Source organism: Triturus cristatus, chromosome 8 (assembly GCF_964204655.1).
Source record: "Triturus cristatus chromosome 8, aTriCri1.1, whole genome shotgun sequence".
Taxonomy (NCBI): Eukaryota; Metazoa; Chordata; class Amphibia; order Caudata; family Salamandridae; genus Triturus; species Triturus cristatus.
This window is the reverse complement of record NC_140591.1, coordinates 474,414,372-474,437,429: the sequence shown is the minus strand read 5'-3', so window position 1 is coordinate 474,437,429 and position 23,058 is coordinate 474,414,372. Positions and strand designations below refer to the sequence as shown.

Sequence of the window (23,058 nt, the reverse complement as noted above, 5' to 3'; positions counted from 1 at the left end):
ATCCTTATAGGTGACAAAGAATTCTGCCGGAAGGCCGTCAGGCCCCGGCGTCTTCCCCTTCGCCATAGCTGAAATAGCAGCTCGGACCTCGTGCAGGGTCACAGGGCCTCCCAGTTCCTCCTGCACCTGCTCGTCCAGTGTCTTTAAAGGCAAGGTTTCCAGAAAGTCCCGGATTTGCGATCGGGGGACCGGCTCAGGGCTGGTATATAGTTTCTCATAAAAGGTACGGAACAGGCAATTGATGGCCTCAGGATCATGGACCACCTCCCGGAATCTGATTGGACCTGCATAATCAGAGTCCCCCTTCCTTCAGGTTTAATAAACCAGGCCAGTAACCGGCTGGCCCTCCCCTCCTCCTTCTGCACTCAATCTAGGTATTCCCTATAACTGTGACATCGCAACCTCTCCAGCGCATCACTATAGCTAGCGCGAGCTTTATGTAAAAGCTCAGCCAAGTCCGTTTCCTGTCCCTGAACATTGTCTTGTTGCCTAATCCGGGATTCCAAATCCAATAGTTCCTGTCGAGTCTCCCGCTGCGCACCTATGGATTTTCCCAAGCAGTGTCCTCGCACTACCACCTTGAATGCCTCCCATTCAACCAACTACGGAGGACGCAGACGTGGCATTAAGTGGGAAATATGACTCAATGAGAATCCCGGAAAGGCCCATCTTCTAATGCAAGTGGGTTCAGACGCCACAGCAGAGTTGGGGATCGTTTCCCAATTGGTTGCAGGGTCAACAGCAACAGGCTATGATCCGAAAGGGTCCTGCACGGATACTCTGTTTGCGTAACGGCTGTGCTAAAGTCAGGTGTGCACAAAAAGGCATCCACCCTGGTGTGTACCTGGTGCATTGGGGAGAAATATGAGTATTCCCTATCTGTCGCATGTTGCACCCTCCAGATATCTTTCAGACCCCGGCGACTCTTTTAATCTCGGAACCCTGCTGCCACTTGATGTGTTGGTGAACCAGGGAGGGTGGGGTGAGACCTATCTGCCACAGTGTCCGCCACACAATCGAAATCACCCCCAATGACTGCCTGTCCCCCCCATATAATCGACCAGCTGCGCTGAGAGAGCGGTGAGGAATATCACTTGGTCAACATTAGGTACGTACACACTTCCAAACATCACCCCCATCCAGCCAATCTTCCTGTTACCAGGACATATCTTCCCTCGCTGTCTATTTTAGTGCGGGTGCATTCGAATGGGACCCCTGGCCTCCCCCATATCAATGCCCCCCTAGCGAACGCAGAAAAAGTCGTAGAATATAGACGGCCCCTCCACCTCCTGCGCAGCTTATCCACTTCGCCACTAGTCAGGTGGGTCTCTTGCAAGAGGGCCACCTGCACGTCTCTCCTCTTTAAGTAAGCATGGATCTTATATCTCTTAGTCATGGACCCCATCCCACTCACGTTCCACGTAATTAACTTGACTGTGTGATACATTGAATGGGGTGTGATCTAAGCCCCCCCAAATACCCCCACCACACTCCCGTCAGACGACACTTCAGACTTCGCTCCTCCACCCCCATCTGCATGCTCAAAACCAAAATCAATAACGAACACCCCTATTGGGACAACTCCCCAACAACAGAGCGGTCTGGCAATGGCCATCCGCCCAAACAGTAGACAAAACTGCATAAGCTAGTTAAGGCCCAAAGCTACTAGCACAAGGACCTAAGGGGAGCACGGCAGCCTCAACAGATGCTTAACAAGGAACAGGTATTCTCTCTTGAAGCCTCAGCCTTGATGGGCCACTCCAGCCTGCGCCCGGGCGCGCACCCGGCCATCCCCCCACTCGCATCAGGGACGCCTGCTGTAGAGAAGAAGGTCAGGTGAGGGAGACGAGGAAGAGGGCAACCCAGCCCAGCAAAACAATGGGGGAGAGCGTAAATGGGAAAGCGAGAATAGCCATCTACAAATCAAACTATCCCATCAGTCGTTTGAGGAGTGACAACAGGTAACCGGACGCTGCCACTACGGGTCGTGTCCGAGTCCGAACCATCAGTTCCTCTCCTTGACCCCGAGCCCCTCTCCGACCACGTTCTCTGGCCCTGCATCATGGTCGCCACTGCCTGTAGCGCCTCCGCTCTCTCCTTTTCGGTCTGTGACGGGCTTGGCTTCTTGGCAGTCCCCTTCTTCTGACGTCTGCGTAGTCTCTTCACAGATTCTCTGCTTCTGGTCGGGGCTCCTTCTTTCTGCATCATGGGCGGACCTTCAGTTTTATAGGCCTTAATCCACTCCCAGGCGGACTTAGGATCCTCGCAAAAGTGAGTCTTCCACAGATTCCCTGCTTCTGGTCGGGGCTCCTTCTTTCTGCGTCATGGGCGGCCCTTCAGTTTTATAGGCCTTAATCCACTCCCAGGCGGACTTAGGATCCTCGCAAAAGTGAGTCTTCCACAGATTCCCTGCTTCTGGTCGGGGCTCCTTCTTTCTGCGTCATGGGCGGCCCTTCAGTTTTATAGGCCTTAATCCACTCCCAGGCGGACTTAGGATCCTCGCAAAAGTGAGTCTTCCCATCCAACATTATCCAGAGATGAGCCGGGAACATCAAGAAGTACTGAATCCCTTCCTCCCGCAAGGCCCTTTTGACTTCAAGGAAAGCGGTGCGGCACCTCTGGACCTCTAATGTGTAGTCTGGAAACAGCGACACCTTACTGTTTTCAACCTCATAGGGCCCCTCCGAGCAACCCTTCTGCAGTAACAGGTCCCTGTCTCTGAAGTGGAGTAGTCTGGCCACCACAGGGCGCGGGGGCCTCGCCGGCACCGGTGGCCTGGCAGGCACCCAGTGAGCGCTCTCTAACATGTAGAACTGGGAAAGGCCTTCTGGTGCCACCACTTCACAGAGCCAGCCCTCCAAATATTTGACCATGTCGTGGCCCTCCACTCCTTCCGGCAAACCCAAGACCCTCACATTGTTCCTCCAGTTCTGCCCCTCTGCATCATCTGCTCGCCGTTCTAACACGTTAACCGTGCTAGACAGCTCCCCGACCTGTCCAATCAGAGCCTGCTGTGCCGGGGTGAGAACCGCCAGGAAAGATTGTCTGCTTCACCCTGTCTGCTAACTTTATATGCTCTGTTCTCAGCAAGACAAGGCCCACTGCAACAGTGCTGATATCCTGGTGTAGCGTCGCCTTGGTGTCAGCAATAGCTTCCAAGATCTTGGCCAACTGCTGGTGGACCGGTATTTCTGACGGCAACCCCCCCACCTCCCCCCGCCTCCTTTTGCACTGGGTCAGGCGCATTCTCCTACAGCTCTGGGGGAGGCCCCAACTGCTTTCCTATCGCCAGCTGAGCACAATCTCCAGCCAAAGATCTAGTACGCCCTTCCCTAGGCAGCCAGGGAGCTGTCGCCAGGAAAACGGCCTAACCACTCTCCAGCGCCAGGTAGAAGTTTCTCCCGCCGCGGCCCTTTAAACAGCCACAGTCTGCGTCAGCCCAAGAAACCACCAGGACTGACCCACAGAGCACTTCCCCAGAGTCTCGCACACGCTTTGTTTGGGTTCAGACCTTGTCGCCCATGCAGGGGGTTCTCACAGTAGACAATCGGGTGGGGGCCGCGCCGCTCCACAGTACGTCACAGTCCTGCCGTGCCCAGGTTGTTTTTTGGTAGTACTGGCCAGGCCCTACAGCACGCTCAGCTCCAGAATTGCCCAGTGCCAGCACTTGAAAATAAGGCACAACACAGGGCTTCAATTTTTGGCCTGCAGCAGTCACTTTCTCTCAGAGGGCCCAGTCAGGATATCTGCCCCTGTCGCAGCGCACCAGCAGCTGGCTTCCAGGCCTCTCCCGATGCCTCCACCGCTCACATCAAGGAAAGTGGTTCCCAGGGGGGACGTGGGGCCACCCCGGTGGTCTTCACTGTGCCCCAGCCTCCCCAGGCATCTCCACTGTTCTCCTCAGGTCAACGATCATGGGGAAGCAGCTCTATGCTCTCTGGCGCAGTCCGCCCCCAGCCTCGTAAATGTTGCATGCGCCACTGCGCATCTCTCGGAGGTCCCAGCCGGGCCAGCGACACCCTCCGCCTCCAGGTCAGGAGTTGCCCCCAGCTGTCTCGAGTGGCCAGTGGTACACCAAACTCCGGTGTCCACCGTGAGCCAGCCGCGGCTTCCCTCCGGCTCCGGGCGCGGCCCTGCGCCGCTCCGGGGCTGCCCCAGGCCGCCATCGTGTCTCTTCAGTAGTGATGGTCTCGCGCTGCCCCAGCGTCGCTACCCGCTCTCCCCCAGACGTCGGGGACGCAGAAGCAGGGTCCCCGGCACCCCCGGCGGGCCAGATCCCCGGAAAGCGCCCCCGGGCACAGGCGGACACCACTGGAGCAGGATAAGTGGCACAGCTAGTGCGGAGCTCTCAGTTCACGCGTCCGCCGCCATCGATGGCTTCCAAGCCATGCCCCCACAGCCAAACTCACTGATATCCGCTTATTGCTACTGTTGCCAGGCCACCAGAGCTCTCGGGCTTGACTGGTGGGACCTGAATCAACAAATGACCTGGACCAGTTGTAACTGAGCTGCCCTGTGACTACCTTTAAATGCCTGCCAGTCAATGGGCAAAGACCGAGATGCATCTATGATTGGAGGAATATTTCAAACTTTAGTTAAAGTTAGCTTTGGCAATTACACTAATTTTGCCTGTGCCACCAAAGTTGGTCCAGAAACCCAGATTTTAGATAAACTTCTCAAAGGACCTACACAGCATGGAAGGTTGACTTCCATGAACATAATCTTTTCTAGAGGCTGTACCGTTGAGGCTAGGGATGAGCACTGCACTTTAGAGAATACTTGCAGCTGTGATGATTGGAGAAGAAAGGGAGCCTTATTGCTCATTGGTTTACCATGTTTTCTAGGAAGACCCGCACAAGGCCCATTCAGTTAAAGGTCTGCAGGGAGCTTAATTTATGGACTCGCCCACCCAGTGGTCAGATGATCTGTGAAATCAGGCCAAGGTAACAAACTACTAAAGAGCACCACTTGGATTTGTGAAAATGCATGGATGCTTTGCTACCTTACAGTGCCAGTATTTACTCCCATGATTGTTTTTGCCTTGTGACCAAATTCACCGAGTCTGAAATAGTTTGAGCCATTTCCATTGTTCCTATGGTTGAAGCGATATTACGGTTGTAAGTACCCTTTGAACCCCAAACACTACTTCCAAGTTGGGCTTGGACGAAGCTCTGGGTCCAGTGTTTGCCCATGGTCCTTTGAGTAACCCTACTGCTGCTACTGTTTGACAGCCACCATGGCATTTTGAGGTGCAGACCCTTAAGGTTCCTACATTGTTGAAGCTCGGTTCGGTTGCTGACCCATGGCAACCTCTGTCCCACTGCAGAGTGTTAAAAATACTGAGACAGGTTTGCTCCTTAAGAGGTTTTGTGTGCATGTTGGGTTTCAGGAGAAGTGGATTTTTGAACTATAAACTGCGCACACGGCAGGTGTTAGCGACCACACTTGTCCAGTTAGCACACAGAAAACTGTAACCAGAGAAGCCCTATCTTAGCAATGCCATTCTGTTTGGCTCCACTTCTTCATTGACTAGCTTTATTTAAAAAGGCTACTGTAAATTAGATGTCGCCTGAAGCTGCTAGGGAACACCCACACAACCCCCACAGGGTAACATAAGGCATTAACTCTCAGTGTAATTTAGAATTCTAGGGTCAATAGCACCAACACTGCAACCAGCTTTGTGGTTGTAATAACGGCCCCAGAAGAAGCAAGCACTTCCTGTTTGTACATCTGTGATTAAATGCTGCAGTTTACTTACCTGTTACCAGTTATTGTAAACACCAGTACCCACACAGCATATTGCTGAAAGGCCCTAAGAAAAGATCTCACAGATCCGCAGTATTTGTGAGGTTGGCATAATAATTGAGAGCCCACTGACTAAATATAGCCAAGAAGAGAGTGTCATTGGGTGACCACTGTGTGTGGAACAGACCATCAGACAGCATTTTGAACACTTAAGCGTGCTGTGGGATCTGCAGACCCTGCCAACACCAGTTGACTTTCATGCCTAGGATGATCTTTATGCCTCATCTGACTTTCACAGGGCTTAAAGCCCTAAATCTCTTTTCGTGGACACCGCTTCACCCTGGCTTTTGTGTGAAGTGTAATTGCAACTTTGTCATGGACAAGAGATGATGGCCATAATGAGTGAGAATTCCCTCCTGCCTGCCTTTTTCTGTGGACATGTAAAATAAAAAAACTGTAGGTGGGCAGTAGGTCTGGAGGATATGAAATCAGACGTCCCCCCTAAACGGAGTGCCGTTGGATTCAGAGAATATCTCAAGGAACCTCTAGGCGGGGAGATTGGCCTGAAATAGGAGCGAAGCAATGTTGTTTAGTTGACGTTCAGGTAAAGGCACGTGGGATAGAGAATGAAATCTAGTGGGTTTCTAGCAGTGCCCCTGAAATCGGCAAGTCTCTCTCTCTCTCTCATTCTCTCTCTCTCTCATTCTCTCTCTCTCTCTCTCTCTCTCTCTCTCTCTCTCTCTCTCTCTCTCTGATCTCGATCTCTGGGGATTTTCCAGTGTCTTTAGGCCCTCCTACAAAGATGAGTGGTAATATTTCATTGGGTAAAAGTACCTTGATCGGAGACACGAAGTTTCATTGTAGACCTTATTTTAATACACAGGGGAGTGATGAAGGACGATTGTGTCAAGGGTGGCTTTTAAGCTAGTCAGACTTTTAAACTGCAGCGAGTTTTACATCCAGTGTTGGGTGATGAGCTGAATCGCCTCTTGAATTTTTTATTTGGTGCCCAGTTGTACCAGTAAACCTCGTGGTTGGCTTCTGTGACGTTTAGGTGATGCTCGTTACATTTCTTTTGCATATCCACTTTGTCTCAGGCTTTAACACTGACCATGACTCTTGGGAGAACATGCATGTTTTAGAATAATGCTGTTAGGCAGAGCAGCACATGGTGGCTTGTAGGCCAGGCACCCATCTGCACACAGTGGTTTTTGCTAGGAGTGATTAGTGTATGTGTTGATTGCTAGCACATGTAGAGGTAGTAGGCCACATTTTTCCTTTTTCAAGACTGCATTTAGGCACAGGTGGTAATTCTTGTTTCCAGAGACTATTGCCTTTTCCTCATGCAATCATAGCATTGACTCCATTCTTACAGATAAGCCTAGACTGATCCATCAGCCATCAAGACTGCTTAGCAGCCAGCATCTTATTTTTTTTTTAACCTCTTCAATGCCCATGACGAGCTGGTCTCGTCATAAACCCCGCCCGCTAATACAACGGCCGGCACAGGGCGGGGAAAGGGGCGGGCACTGAAGGGGTTAAACTGATCTTTATTTAGTTTCCAAATTACACAGTATTCAGCCACCGCAGCTACATTGCACGAGCTCCAGCTTACTTAGCCTATACATCAGGATTGTGAGCATTTTATACATCTTGGGTAGCTCAGTCTGTCAAAAATAGATCAATACTGCTATCTCTATGCTATCTCCCATGTGTTGTACCTTCCCAGAGTCATACACATCCTAGTGCACACACCCAGCTCTTCATGTGATTTCTTCTGCATTATACCATCCCTCAGAGTCCATGCGAAGCTCACGGCTCGGACCGCCCGCCTTGTGCAGCTCGAGGCCTGCGCTGCCCAGTTGGAACCAGCCCAAGCTTCTGGTGAAGGCGCTGACTCCACCTGACCGCTCACAATGCTCCGTGAGGAGATGTGTCAGATCTCTCTGGAATCCGCTAAAATGCTATGGCGCTCTTCAGTGACGCACGTATATGGCTGGGGTGCCAAAAATAGCAACCTACTCCACAATCTAGTCTCGTACCCCAAAGCCAACCGCATAATCCCTGAGGTCTGCGATGCGGTCGGCGCTCATCATTTCACCTCTCAGGCTATTGGCCAAGCCTATGCGGGCTACTATGCTAAACTTTACGCGGTCCGACCTCCCGAGGCCTCCCTGGCTGCATTGTTGACAGAGACACTGACCCAACTCCCCCGTCTTCCTCAGGCAGTCTCGGAGACTCTGGACGTCCCCCTTACCCTGGAGGAGATACACGCGGCCATTTCACTCTTGCATTCCAGCAAGACGCCAGAGCCGGATGGCTGCCCTCAAGAATACTACGCGACCTACCGCGACTTGTTGGTTCCGCACCCGGTGGACTTGTTCCAACATGTGGTGGACACAGGGTCCTTTCCCCCAGAGACCGACGTGGCCACTATTGTGGTTCTTCCAAAGACACAACCGCCTTCCCTCGCCTGTGCGGATTACCGCCCCATTTCCCTCATTAACACCGAGGTGAAAATCTTTGCCACTGCCTTGGCCCAACGTCTCCGTCCCCTCTTGCACGACTTGGTCCACCCAGACCAATGTGGCTTCATGCCTGCCCGGGGTACCCGGCACTGCATACGCCGTCTCCACCTCGCCCTCGCACACCGCCATCAACTCACTCCATACTTGGCCTTGCTTTTCATTGATTTTGAAAAAGCATTTGATACTGTTGACTGTAGCTATTTGGAGAATGTGCTGGAGGTGATGGTATTCGGCCTTCCTTTTCGGCGCCTCATCCGAGTTTTATACTCCAGTCCCAAAGCAAGGGTCCTAATTAATGGCGTGCTCTCGGAGGGGTTCACCATCCAGAGGGGCACTCGCCAAGGTTGTCCGCTCTCGCCGCTTTTATTTGCGCTAGCGATGAAGCCCCTGGCCTCTCTCATACGACAAGATCTCCGCATCCGGGGTTCGGCTTGGGACCCCTATCAGGTCGAGAAGGTCGCCCTTTACGCCGACGACGTCTTCCTGTTAGTAGCGGACCCCGAGAGCTCCGGCCCATGGTGCTTGGACGCCCTTTCCGCCTTTGAACGGGTCTCGGGCCTTCGGCTCAACCCAGCGAAATCCACTCTGGTTCCCCTCCACCCGTCCCGTGCCTGCTCCGATTGGCAAACAACCATTCCTCTGCATAGGCAGTCCTTCAAATACCTGGGGACTTGAATGGGCCCTCAACATTACGCCCCTGGTTACCAAGAGCAAGGCGGACCTCAGGCGTTGGCAATCCCTTCCTCTTAATCCCCTTGGCAGAAGTGCCCTTTTTAAATGATTGTTCTCCCCCTTTTTAGGTCTCGCCTGAGCCAGCGCTTTAGCGCTGCTCTGGTGAGAGTGTTAGTAAACTTGTTTTGGAAGTGCAAACTAGTGGCTTTTCAGGCCTCCAGCTACAGTGCATGTGCGCCGTGCGCGCGCACCATCTGTCAGCCTGCGTGATCACTTTCGCGGCCACTTTGATGTTCTCAGTGAGCCGCGCGGCCACTGAGAACATCAAAGCGGCCGCGAAAGTGCACACCATTTGCCAGCCAGCCTGCGTGCCTCTCTCCCTTTAGTGCGCGCGACTGCCCTACCCCCTCCTTTATCCCACTTCCTGCTTGTTATTTTCTTCCTGCCGATGTGGCTTTCTTACAAAGTCCCTTTAAGTTAAACAAGCATTGGCATAGCCAATAGGTCTCGCCTTTGGGACCTTATAAGTGTTTAGCCATGCAACTGTTGCATAACTAAATACTTATAAGGTCCCAAAAGTGTGACCTATTGGCTATGCCAATGCTTGTTTTATATATTTTACAAAATATAACTTTTCGTCTCCCGGGGAGTTAGTTCCGTGAGATAGATGGCTTCCCGGTTTCTATGGAGAGGTGGGAGACCACGAATGTCTCTGACTCACTGCCGCATACCTCCGTATGACGGGGGCATGGGTGTGACCAACCTTCACCTTTATTATCTGGCCATGAGACTCATCGTGGTTCACGATTGGTTCGCCGGCGGCTGGTCCGATCCGGCATACCAGGTTGAGCTCTGATCGATGGACTTTCCGCAGCTCCAAGCCTACTTGTATGGGGCCCCCATACCACAAGTCCTCCCCCCATCACTATGGCAGTCCTATTGGCTTGGCGCACTGCCCTGCGCCACACGAAACGGGATGGGAAACTTACCCAGCATACACCCCTGTGGCATGGTACTTGGCTGCGGGAGGCCTCGACTCTCCGGGACAAATTAGGATCTCGCTTCTTGGGGACGTCTGGGTTGGGGACCATATCAGATCATTTGCAGATTTGCAGCAGCACTACTCCCTCCATTCCTCCCAATTTTATAAATATCTACAACTTAGGCATGCCCTCAAGGTGCAAATTCCATCTCCCACCTCCCTCCCTGAATTTAGTCCCCTCGAAGCCCAAGTGATGATGGGGATCCTGTGTAGGGGGGATGTCACGGATTTATCGCTCCTTAGTGAACAATGGCCCGCAACCCTAGCACTGCGTGCCCGCTGGGAGGGTTAGCTGGGCCCCTTAGAGGATGGGGACTGGAGAGACGCTCTCATGGCCCCCAAGACCTTGACGACCTCCTCCAAGCTGCATCTAATCCAACTCTATTGTTTACACACAGCATACCTAACCCCTGCGCGTCCATACAGAGCCTGACTGCGGCCCTCCCCGACCTATACACGCTGCAGTCATGCTCCAGCTGACTTTTACCACATGATCTGGCAATACCCTGCCCTGGCACCATTCTGGGCGGGGGTGGAACTGGAACTTACACACAACCTGGGGTGGACGGTTCCCCATGACCCATTACGCCTGATTCTAGGTGTTTTTGATGGCCTGGATGGCTCTCGGGCTGACAAGCGCTTCCTTGGGACTGCAGTAGCGGCGGCGAAACGTGACATTGCGGCACTCTGGTCTGAGGCCAAGTCCCCTACTGTACGGAGGCGGAGACGGGGGGGGGGGGCTAGATTGGTGCGGAACTTGAGAAGAACCCCTCTTTGAAGCCCGGGGCTGCCCTGAACTATTCGGAAAGATTTGGGGTAAATGGTTTAATCTATTGTCCTGAGGGATGTATGTGTGCATATGTATCATGATAACCTCGCGCAAGACTCTATTCTTATGAATGATTTACAGGTCTGTCATCTTCCTTGCAGGAATAGCATCCAGACACTGTGCTTGATTTTGCTGCCACTGTATTTTGTTTTAAAAATCAATAAACTTGATTATCAAAAAAAATACCATCCCTCAGACACACGAACCTCGTCGCTCTCACACTCAACCGTTCAGTCTATTTCTCCTGTGCTGTACCATCTCTCAGGCATACATACATCCTCCCGCTGCACACACGTCAGTGCAGGCCATGGGTCGAGTTAAGCACACAGTAGGGGAGTTCTGTCAGGATGGGCCAGGAAGCACCACTCAAGTGACACAGGTAAAACCTACTTGTTCACTTTACTGATCACTAAAATCACGGTATGCTGCCACCACTGTGCTCATGCTACTTAACTCGAGGTAAGAGCAGTAGCCTTACACCTCCTGAGATTAAGGCTTTAGGTTCCCCTCCTGGTCTAATTTGACCGCCGTCGATGAGAAAGGCCTAGCTCACAGCATGATCTGTGTTCGTCAAGATCAAAAATCATTTCCAATGATACAGATATCACAACAACTGGGGCACTCTGGACAGGAGTATAAATCTGTCACCATATGAGGGACTTTTCTTTCCCAACATTGGGGTTATCTAAATCTTTTTCCCCTTCCATTTAGGGATCTGCTACGTTACCGCTCCCCACATTCCAACACACGACCACATCATGTGACTGAAAGTGACCTGTTCCTCACCACATCAAGAGCAAGTATGACTTATGTTCGGAAGCATGTCCTATACGGGTGGTGGAGTTAGGTATGCATGGTGGACTTGGTAATACTGAATGAACTTGAACTTCTGGAGACTGGGCAAATAAATTGAAGAGCTCGTAACCAGTCAGCATCGGCCACTGCGCCTTGTATGTCCTCATTCTATTTAGTTCTAAGGCATCTAAACTCTATTTATGTGTACCTCTGTTGACTCCATACAGTACAGTGATTAAATGGTACCCCTGAACCACATGGAGAGAATCACTGCATTTACTTACGGTTCAGCATGGTCCGTGCTCCATGTTTGCTTAACCACTTTTATCCTTATAAAACTCTAGAGAATTTATAGTTCCCAGGTGTCTTTTTTAACCATCATTTGCTCTATTACTGATTCAATAAGACCCCCTTAGCCGCCTCCCCATGGGTAAAATGTCTCAACATCGTCTGCCTAGACCTGGGTTCATTTTGCCTGGGTGGACCCTGTACATAGCAATGTTGTATTTCTTGATTCAGATTAGCACGCTTCACATATAGCCCCACAAGGCAGAGGCCTTCCGTGAGATAAATAGCTGTGATATTTGTGTGAAATATTGGCGTAAGAGCCATCCTAGCCAATAGATGCCCACCTTTATCATTTCTCAATGACACATTCTCCCAATAGTAAAACAAAGTCTCTCACTCCTCAGTGAGCAGAGCCTTGGTCCATGAGCCATATGCTGGATTAGCTCTTTACGCTCTAGTACCTGCATCTCATTTTCCAAGCTTCAGAAGTGATCATTCAGGACTTTCCTCACTCTTTGTGCATAAGCCCCTCATGTTTCAGACAGTGTCAAGGGGTCTTCTGACAAGCTGTGTATGCTGTTAAAGTACTGTGATAGCTCCTTATTAGGTTTCGCCTGCAAAGTGCTTGCACTATGCTTGCGAAATCTCTTGTAAATAAATCGAAGATTAAAAAGGGGTTTTGAGCCAGCCCCTTATTTACCATTGGTTGACTCCAATATCACTCTGGTTTCCTTGCCTCTTATTGGTCACTGCTTGCTCCTCAGCTTCCTCCGGGTTGATTCTGTGTGTGTGTCCCTTTCATTGTGCATGGACAAAGTACAACTTCTTGTCTGCGGCCGGTGTCCTTCCACTGGCTGCGGATTGCTACAGGTACTCTTTTTTCATTTGTGCACATGCGCTCCCCACAGAGTGCATGTGTCTGTAGTCCCTCACCCCCGCCTGCTGTCTGTTGTTTCACCACCTCCTGCCTCCTCTTTGCTGTCTGTTTTTTCTCCACACCCCTGGCTGTCCGTTGTTTCACCACCCCTTATCATTCTCCCGCTGTCTGTTGTCCCCACCCCCTGTCTGTTGTTTACCCCACCCATGCCCTCTGTCCCTTTTTACCCACAGTCCACCCTCCTCCTCCTGCTGTGTGGTGTCCCACACCCCCATCATCCTCCTCATGTTGCTTGTCCTCCTCCAATCCCACATGCTGTTTTTAATTTTTTTTTTAAAAAGCAAAAAAATTAAATCTTATGACACAGTCAGTGCTGGCCGTGTGAGTGCTTTGCTTGGTTTGTTTTTACTTTAAGCCATGTTGCACAGTAGCCCAATCTGCTGTGCAACACGTAAAAAACAAAACATTGACAAAGCCAATAGATAACGCATAGACAACACCTATTGGCTTTTCCAATGCTTATTTCGTGTGTTTCGGAATACTACATCCTTGGGGGCAGCCGGCATGGCTCGGGGGTGGGGGGGTTGATGGCAGACGCGGGAGTTGCGAGGGGGGGCACGGGGCTCAGCCAGGGGCGGGAGGGGTGGGCGTGTTCTCCATGCAGGCTATATTGCAGCCTGCATGGAAAACAGGGAAGTACGCATGACTGTTTTGGGCAGCACAAGAGGGCCGAAGCAACAGTCATTGCCCACTTAGGAGTGGGCAAACCACTCCTCACCTGCTCGCAGAGCAGCACCGCCCACCCGCCCACAACGCAGATGGACATGAACCCTAAGATGATAATAACTAAGTTATTATCATTTTAGGTTTCTAAGTTGGCACTGCTCTGAAGCAGTGGGGAGACGCTGCTCCGCCATTGCAGAGTAGCTGCCATTGTACATTCTCCAACTTTGACGCCTGCAACTGCCAGGTCGGAATTTTCTTCACTAAATCTCCCCATTGTACAGTTATTGTAAGTATATTATGATATGACATAGGTTTCGCTAGATATTCTGCCCTGGTGACCCTTACACTGAGCTGTGGTATAACAAATAACATTTAAAATCGGGTAAAAATTATTGTTCTCCAGCAGTTGGGAAGATACCAACCCTGCACCCAAGGCAACCGCTTATGAGTAAATTTCCATGCTGGAGCACCTGGCAACAATCGCTCAGATCTATCTTTATCAACATTCAACACACAGTTAAAGTCCTCTCCCATGACATCTGCATCTTGCGGGTAGCATGCAAGTAATGCTGTTATGTATTTTAAGTGAGCTGCTTGCCCCACATTAGGGGACTATATCTCAATATTGTTCAAAGGCCTCTTATCTGCCACTATTATCTTCTACCCTGTATGGGACCCCAGGTCGTATCCAGACAAGAATACCTCTTGTATATGCCTAATATGTTTTACAGTACAGCTGCCTCTTCTGCCTATGTTGTGCATTATACTCACAGCTCTTCTGAGGTGTGTTTTCTGCAGAATAGCTGTGTGTACACCCCTGCATTAAGGTACGAATGTAAATGATGTTTTAGTTAATTTTCCAAGCCTCCTAACATTCCAGGTGAACAATGTGTGTTTACCAGTAGCTGTTGTCATATTTCCCTTGCCAATCAAGTTTTAGTGGTACAAACTTGAAACATCTGTCCCCTCAGCTACACCCCAAGTGTGGTCCTAAGCCCTCAGCTATCTGTTATAGTGTATTGATGATTTACTTGTACCATGCTGTTACCAGCTTCATTCCATTGTTTAGTATAGTGCTTGGGTATCTTTCTTGATCAAACAACCTCAACTAAAACTCTCATATCAAGGCCAGGCCTAAAACCCTCCTATGCCCAGTGTTCATATAACATGCCCAACAATCGAAACACAAAAGAAGGGCCAGAGGAGATTTAGAGACCAGCAGGAGTTAACTCCCCAATATAGTACTATGTAACACAATAGAATCCCTTGTTCTAGACACAAGAAAATTGAAAACAGAATAACTTGAGCCAGAGAACTCCGTTTAAAGTATGATTTCCCTCACCCGCCATAGGTGGCATGCTTCATCATCGGGAACCTACCTGTACTGTGATATCTAGTCACGGTGCGAACTGCAACCCCCTCACTGAGAGAGAGGAGCAAAGCGGATGTTTTCAGAGGTATAATAAATACTTTTTAATGAGCTCAGGTTAGTGAGGTAAGCAGAGCGTACAAAGGAAAATGTGATCGTTAAAACAGGCTTCTGAGTATGCTAACACCTTTATTTGTGCGTCTCTGGGTTAAAAAGCAGGACACTGCACGAAGGATTAAACCTGCTGGGATGTGTCACCAGGGTAGGTCAACATTTTTCAGCCAATAACCCTCAGACGAGGTGTTGCAGTGGTAGTCTGTGATCCAAGGAAGGGCCCACTGGCAGTCACCTGAAAATAAAATGTAAATATATATGTTAAAGTGAACAACTTGATTGTAGGCGGAAGAAAGCCACCATACCACCAAACACAACCGTGTCGTACACCTATTTTTGACACACATACAAAACAATCATCACAGTTGGGTGCAATACAACAGGAGCAGCTAAGTAATTTATCAAGATAGGCTCATCTATAATACCATTTAAAGTGAGGCTTACCCACAATTGTCAGGTGTAGTGCCTCAAGTCGGACCCTGGTGTGGGGCATTTTGCCTCTTTATACGTAATTTTGGTTTATAATTCCCAGAGTTTTTTTTCCTTTCCCTCCTCTTATTTGTTTCCCTTTCTCTCTCCTATAATGATGGGTGGGATAGACAGTACCGTCTATCCCACCCAGCATTATAGGAGAGAGAAAGGGAAACAAATAAGTGGAGGGAAAGGAAAAAACTCTGGGAATTATAAACCAAAATTAGGTATAAAGAGGCAAAATGCTACAGCGAAAGCGATTTCTTGCACAATAAAAGTGATATTCAAATATGGAACTTTTTTGGCTCCAGATCAACTCCATATAACTGTGACATAAGTGTTACAGTGGAATGCTCTGACGGCTGTCTTAGAATGCTGAGTTTACGTTTACACACAGAAGAAGAAAGACGTGTATGACTGAGCTCTGTGGGTGGCGTAGTCCTTTGCGGGTACCCAGGCAGGGGAAGACAGTACAACTGGCTACAAGTTAGGGAATAAGTAACCTGAAGGTTGACAGTGCTTTCCTAGAGAGTTTGCCGTGGTCCAGGCAAACAGCTCTTGCGTGCCACGTATGTTGCAGTCGAGTGAGTCACTAAAGCTTAACACATGTGGAGCCAAAGTGGAATTCCATCTGCCGTAAAGAAGTAAAAAAATTATGAAAGCATTGCAAAGAAGTATTCATATCAATAACCGAGAACTTGCTGGTTAGATCATACGTAAAGGTACTACGCAATATACAGTCATATGTAATTCTAAAGTGCGAATGCTAAAGGCAGATACAACCAGGTTGTCACAGAGCAGTTGATAATCACAAAGTGCAATATAACGTTTCGATTAGAAAAATGGTGTAGACAAAGAGCGCGCAAAAGGACACCTTAGAATAAAACCGTTATTTACTCACCAGAACCTGAGTAAAGTAAGCCAGTACAGCCTCAGCTCCCGGCACCGCATCCCTGGTCAAGCACATGGGTTGTGTTTGGCAGGTGCGCAACCATCACCACAGTCTCCGAATATCTTCAGAATAGTGAAATGTTTCAGCAGACAGAGAAGGAAGTCACGTTTACAGCTATCATTAAAGATGATCCTGAGGTCAGCACGTCACAAAGCATCGCTGTTGAGTCACAGAAACCAAGCCACAGAGATCCATATGCAGTGTCATTAAGTTCTACAACACTTCTGCTTTCCTCAAACCACCATTGCTGTTCGATACCGCCAAAAAGCAAAATATTGGACCGATTGGATAGAAACATTTGATGATTTCATCGATGCTCTTAAAGAGACTGATGATAAAAAGATTATCAAGTATCTCAAAAATCTTGCTGTTGATGGTGCAAAAGAAGCCATAAAGAGAGTGCCATGAACCGATGAAGAAGTCACATATCATTAGATTAAAGAAGTGTTGAATCTCAAGTTTAATCCAATGCCAAATGTTGATTACAAAAGATACATCTTCAACCAGGGATGACAGAAAGTTGGTGAAACCATTGATGAGTTTGCGGGGAGACTCTACACACATCAGATATTGTAAGTTGAATGAATTTAAGGATGAAGAAGCTATGCGTCTGATAGTTATTGATGGATGCTTGTCAGATTTATTCTGACGACGAATGCTGAGAGAAACTATTAGTCTAGAGCGAGTGTTAATGGCTGCCAGAGCTGAAGAGCGTGCTGATAGACAAGCTGCCGACATGGAGGCTGGAGGTGCCCAGAATGAATCAGTCATGAGTGTGAAAAGTAAGCTAAAGCCATAGACTGAAGGACACAAGGTGATGTCTACCCGTAAAAAGAAGTTGTGTTTTAGATGTTTATTTTTGTTTCCACAGGAAGGTAAATGTCCCGCTCTCAGACAGGTTTGTAAAGGCTTGCAAAGCCAAGAGAAATGCGGGTGCATCATGGCGTGAAAACAAAATGGGTGTCGAAATGTTCAAGAAGCAACGTTTGAAGCGCACCCACAAGTCCATGGGGCAACATCAGTTAAGACAAGTCAACACCGAATGACGTTGATCATCGTCTAAATCATCGTCAAACAATTCCTCTGTATCAATGTCAAGTGAGAGTGAAGGAAATTATTGTGCCATGTCGATGTTTACTTCAGACAAATGTGCGCTTGTTGGGCTGGCCGCTTGTGAAAAAAAATGTCAGTCAAAGACAGATCGATATCACCACAACACCTAAGCCATTCAAACATTGCCCTGAAATTACACTGAAAGTAAATGGTTTATTGATTCCTTTCATTATCTACAGTGATGCATTGATAAACATTACGCCTGAGGAGAAATACAATGAATTATATCCATTACCACAATTACGCCATCAAAAACCAAATTGTATAGATGGGCTACATCGACACATTTATAAAGTCACGGTTCGTAAGTTATTTCATGGTTTGGGAAAACTTAAGACTGTGAAAGTGAGCTTGCATATTTATGTGGACGTTCGTCATGTTGTTCAAAGATATAGACAAATTGCTTTTCAATTAAAAGAAGCTGGTGAGAAAGAACTTGAATCATTATTTAAGCATGGTAATAAGTGTTCCAGCAGTACAATGCCAGAGGTATCTCCCATAGTAGTATTGCAGAAAAAGGACAGTGAAGGAGATGTACTCGTATGCGTTGACATGCATCAAGCTAATAAGGCAATTGAACGAGAACATCATCCAGGTCCACACATTGCCAACATGATAACGCAATTAAATGGTGCAAAGGTTTTCTCTCGCCTTGATTTAAGTAAAGGTTATCATCAGCTAGAACTTGAAGAAGATTGCAGGTACATTACAACCTTTTCTAGACTTGTTGGTCTGTTTCGATTCAAAAGACTATGTTTTGGTGTGTCTTCCGCTGCAGAACTGTTTCAAGACGTCATTCAATGTATCATACAGTCTGTCATGAATGCATTCAATTACAGAGATGACATTGGTTTTTGGAGCTACACAAAAAGAACACTATAAAACTCTTACACTAGTATGCAGTTTACTTTGCCAGAGACAATTGGTCTAAGAGGTGGATTCATCAGATCTTTATGTATCTTAGGTAACATGTATAACCCTGGTTGGCGAGGGTATTTAATCGTCAGAAATTCTTTAGTTTTGTCCGCGATCCATTGCATTTCTTTTGCATGTGACAATATGGAAGAAAGCAAAGTCATGAAAGATTCAGTGGGATCATCAGTCAGAAGTAGATAAGTGGATTCATCCTTCAAAATCATTTCAATTTTGCTCTCATAATTTTTTTTATCCATCACAACAAGTGCTCCCCCTTTATCTGCCTTGGTGAAATGTAGTTCTCCGTTATTCCTAAGTGCTTTCAAAGCGTGACAATCACTTCTGGATAAATTGGCGGACACACTGGTTTTAACGGGCAATTGAGCTAAATCTTGTTTAACTAAGGTCTCAAAGGTATCTATAATCTTATGGAAATGGGTGAAGTGAAAGTACTCTTGGGCTTAAATTCAGCGTAGAGGCAGATGTCTGTATTTTGCAAGCATTTTCAGATTTCTTTATCTCTTTCTTTTTCCACATATCTTTCTTTGCACTCAATATTGATTTTTATACTTCACGTTGGTTTCTTTCTTCGTATAGTCTCGGCGTCATGTCTAGTCTTGTTTCTAGTTCCATTGTCTGCACGTTGGGTACGTAGCGTGACGGTTGGCTCCTTTTTAATCTGGCCGAATCACACTGTTTTGTGAGACGCTGTTTCCTGCGGTTGAGTGTTCGGCTTAAGGCTGTACGCGAGTCTACATGTCCATGTCTGTAAGACTCATGTTTTCATATTTCATTTTTCAGCTTTGGCTTAAGCTCCACGGGTCGCAGTTACAATCTTTATATATTTTTTATTACAGGATTTTCCTTTCACTTCTTGTCAGGCACGTATAGCCGTTCAGAGGTATGCAATTTTTACTATTGGGCATTGGTTTCTGTCGTACACACCTCTTTGTAGTTCAATGTTGCTATGCTGGTTATTTCCACAGTTGTAGTAAGTTGGATTCAGCTGGAATATTCACGGCGCCATGATTTTGGTGTTATCAGCAGGTACATCATTTTTTTATATACTCGCGTAATCAGCACTGTATAGTTGGTGATCTCCTGATCGGTGGCTTTTGTTTTATGCACTATCTTCATTTCATGACACGTCGCCAAGTCTCATGGCATATTACAGACTGGCTCTTCTCTCTATTTTGAGAAATAGACTTGCACGTTGGGTGATTTCTAAACTCTTGGTCTTTCATCATCTTTTCCTGCTTCTCTTTTTTTTTGCTTTTTTTTTGCTGTCATTTAGAATTTTCTTTCTGTTCAGTCAATGCTTTTCAAATCTTCGGCCCTGCTCTCCTCTGAGCCCATAAATATGTATTGTTTAAGCATTTTGTTTACTTTCAGTGTTCTAATTATTAAAGCATTTATTGTGACTATTAACATTCTAGATTCCCCTGATGAAGAGGGCAACATAGCCCGAAATGCATTGGGAATGATGTTTTGCTGAATTATACTGCTGAGAAAAAGCACTTTTGTGGGTTTTTTTTCAGAAGATTATCTGCCATCAACAGAATAAAAGCAGATTCTACTACTCGTCTTCATCCACGTTTTGTTAATTTCTGAATGTTTTGTTGCACAAGGGTGAACTGAAGTTGATTAAGTTCACGGTTGATTTCAATTTTTAGTACATACTAATTAGTTCATATGTAATTGCTTGTACACATAGGATTAAGTGACTTTTTAGTAGTGCATCTGTAGTCCTTGGATATTCATCCAGGTCTCCTAGCTTACGAAAGCATATTGTGGCATATGCAAGTAGAAGTTTGTCCCAAACAGAACATGCTTACTCACAACCTGAGAAAGAAAGCTTAGCTGTGGTATAGGGATTGTAAACATTTCGATGTATTCCTCTACGGAAAACCTTTTACGATGATAACTGATCATCAAACTTTATTGATTATATTTGGCAATCCAAAGGCCAAAATACCTCCTCGCAATGAACCATGGGGTCTACGATCCCAAGAGTATGATTATACCATTCTGCTTGGTTCAGGGAAGGAAAACTCTGTCGACTACTTTTTCAGAGTGCCTATACAAGGTCAGGGCACTCCATCCAAGACAGCTGAGTCCTATATCAATTTTATTGTAAAATCAAATGCACCAGCTGCCATTTCGTTGACCCAGATTATCACTGCCACGAGGCATGATAGTAATATGCTAAAGTTGAAGGATATACTTACATCAGTCATGGAACCAACACACTCAACCGCTCATAAGTGATGGAGAATATCTTAAAGTATAAAAATGTTAAGGATGAACTGTCCATTAATCAGGAAGGAGTTCTATTACGAGCAATGTTCCCTCTAATTTCTTTCCTCTGTGTGTGGCAGTGGAGGGTCTCTGTGCGCTGCAACCATGGCTGTGTGTGCCAGGAACCAGAACGCATGTGTGTGCAGCGCCAATTGTCACGCCAAAAGTTTACTTACAAAAGTGAAAGGATGGTGCATTTTCACACATACAGCGCCATGTTAAGGGTCTTAAGGACAGTTTGCAAATTGGATAAACACACCAGGACATGAATTGGTTACACAGGCAAGTACGCTTAAAACCTGGCTGTATCCCAAAGTCTAAACCTGCGCCCTTCCCTTGATTCTCCCAATGTCCCCTGGTATGTTTCTCCAGTCTAAAGCACCAGGATGCCCGTAGGGCGACAGTTGCGCTATATAAGTTTCACATCAATCAATCAATCAATCACACTTCAGGTATAGAAAATCACAACACTTCAACGGTGGTGCCATCATAAGATTTTAATAAATATTCTTATTTGGCGCACTGTTCATTGGGTGGGGAAATGTTGAGAGCCTATACAATATCACATATACACAATAAGGGAGAGGGCCGTTCAGACACATCAAGTGGCATCACTAGATGGGTGACACGGTTGCTTCTCACAGCGATCCTTGCCCTTTTTCCAGTGCTGATAAACTCTATCTAGGTCAACTTTCCCATTCAGGAGGTAGGCCTTTGTCCTCATCAGCATATCCAAATGCTTCTGCTCTAGTCTATTCCTCAATTTACTTTTGATAGTATTCATGAGGCTGAATCCTCGTTCATAATCTGCACTAGATGCTTGAAACGTTGCACAGACGTCAACAAGCTGAGACACCACACTATACTGAGCAGCATTGCGTACAGTGAAATTCACCATGTCTTGAAAGGTGGAAAATAACCCACCCTTTACATGTTCTGCCACCACATATTTATAGTCTCTATATTGTCGGACAACATCTTCTGGTGTTTCACAATCACCTAGGACCAAGACATTTTTATACTTTTCAACAAGTCTTTGTATATTCTCAAACCCAAAATCAAAATGTGATTGTGTTGCTATTGCCTGGATTTCAAAACTTGCCCATTCTTTCAGTTCATGGAACCTTTTTTGCATGTGCTCACAAAGAAGGGAACCAAAAGACAAAATAGGCCCACTGTCAAACTCTTGCCTTTCCTTGTACAACACCATCAGATATCTTACATTGCTGCTCCAAAAGACAGTGTCCCCCAAATACTGTTGCTTAATTTGGCCAATCTTTGCTCGTGCATACTGTACAGCTTCAACAGTAGTCAAAGAACTTTTTTGGAATTGTTTGCACAAAGATGCAAATTCACCCAGAATGTCATTAAGTACTGCAAGGGAAATATGATAGTTGGAGTCTGATAGCTTTTTGTAACAATATTTAGCAACTGGATCATTCTCCTCAACTTTCTCATGCTCAAAGTACTTAAGAACAGCCTCGTAATTACGAATTAGTGCACCAACAGCAAAATGCCTTGAAAGCCACCGGACTTCATTCAGTGGTCGAAAAGAGATCACTTCACATTCAGTGACCGATGCAATTTCATCCAGCTTGGACTTTCTTGCAGGAGATCTGGAGAACACAGTGTAGACAGTCCTCAATAATGTCTCCATCTCTTTAATCATTGGAACCCTCTTCCAGGCATCAACTCCCAAATCTTCTCGATGGGCGACACAATGCTGCTCAACTAGATGAAGAATGGATTGTTTAAGGCGTGTAGCAACACCAATATTCTTACCCAGCATCACAGACGCACCATCGGATGTGAACATGACCATTTTCATGAGGTCCAGTTATTGGCAGTGTAGAATTCTTTCACCACTGTAGTGATAGCCTCAGCATTACAACTAGTCAGCTTCACTATGCCCCCAAACTGTGTTTTGTGCTCTGTTGATGTTACAGGTCGGAACTTGAAGTACAGGATGAGCATTTTTGTAACAGAAATATCTGTGCTCTCATCAATTGTCAATGTGTGATACAAAGCGTGCCGAAGTTCTGCCATAGCTTCACAGTGTATCACGCTATTAATGGCCTCAAGGAACTCAAAGGCATTGTTCTTGCTCCTCCATCTGTCTGGTATCTTCACATACAAAGCTATGTGGTCATGGATGTCTTATACAGATAACATTGAAGTATTTATCTTGACTGCCAGCAACACGTGTTTTTTTTTTTTTTTTTTTTTTTTTAAAACCTTTATTGACAGTTCAAGAAGAACAAGAACGACAAGTATAAACACAGGCAGCACTTCGGGGAGCAAAATCGTACTGCTTATACTGTGGA

General features: G+C 47.0%; 1 protein-coding gene across 1 annotated transcript; it reads right to left on the bottom strand.

The window, feature by feature from the left end:
• Positions 1 to 2,372: 2,372 nt before the first annotated feature.
• LOC146802377 (uncharacterized) lies at positions 2,373 to 22,562 on the bottom strand. The gene is made up of 2 exons (XM_085623747.1): positions 21,666 to 22,562; positions 2,373 to 3,011 (listed from the first exon to the last, which is right to left on the bottom strand). The coding sequence occupies exons 1-2, from the start codon at positions 22,560 to 22,562 to the stop codon at positions 2,373 to 2,375; spliced, it is 1,536 nt and encodes a 511-aa protein (XP_085479873.1).
• Between the last annotated feature and the right edge of the window lie 496 nt (positions 22,563 to 23,058).

What these genes read in the sequence shown, in the direction of transcription:
- LOC146802377 (XM_085623747.1), bottom strand. Translation starts at nt 22,562, where the DNA reads ATGAAAATGGTCATGTTCACATCCGATGGTGCGTCTGTGATGCTGGGT. An exon ending in AATATGTGGTGGCAGAACAT is followed by an intron (nt 3,012 to 21,665) that starts GTAAAGGGTGGG and finishes ACCCCGGCACAG; the next exon opens with CAGGCTCTGATTGGACAGGT.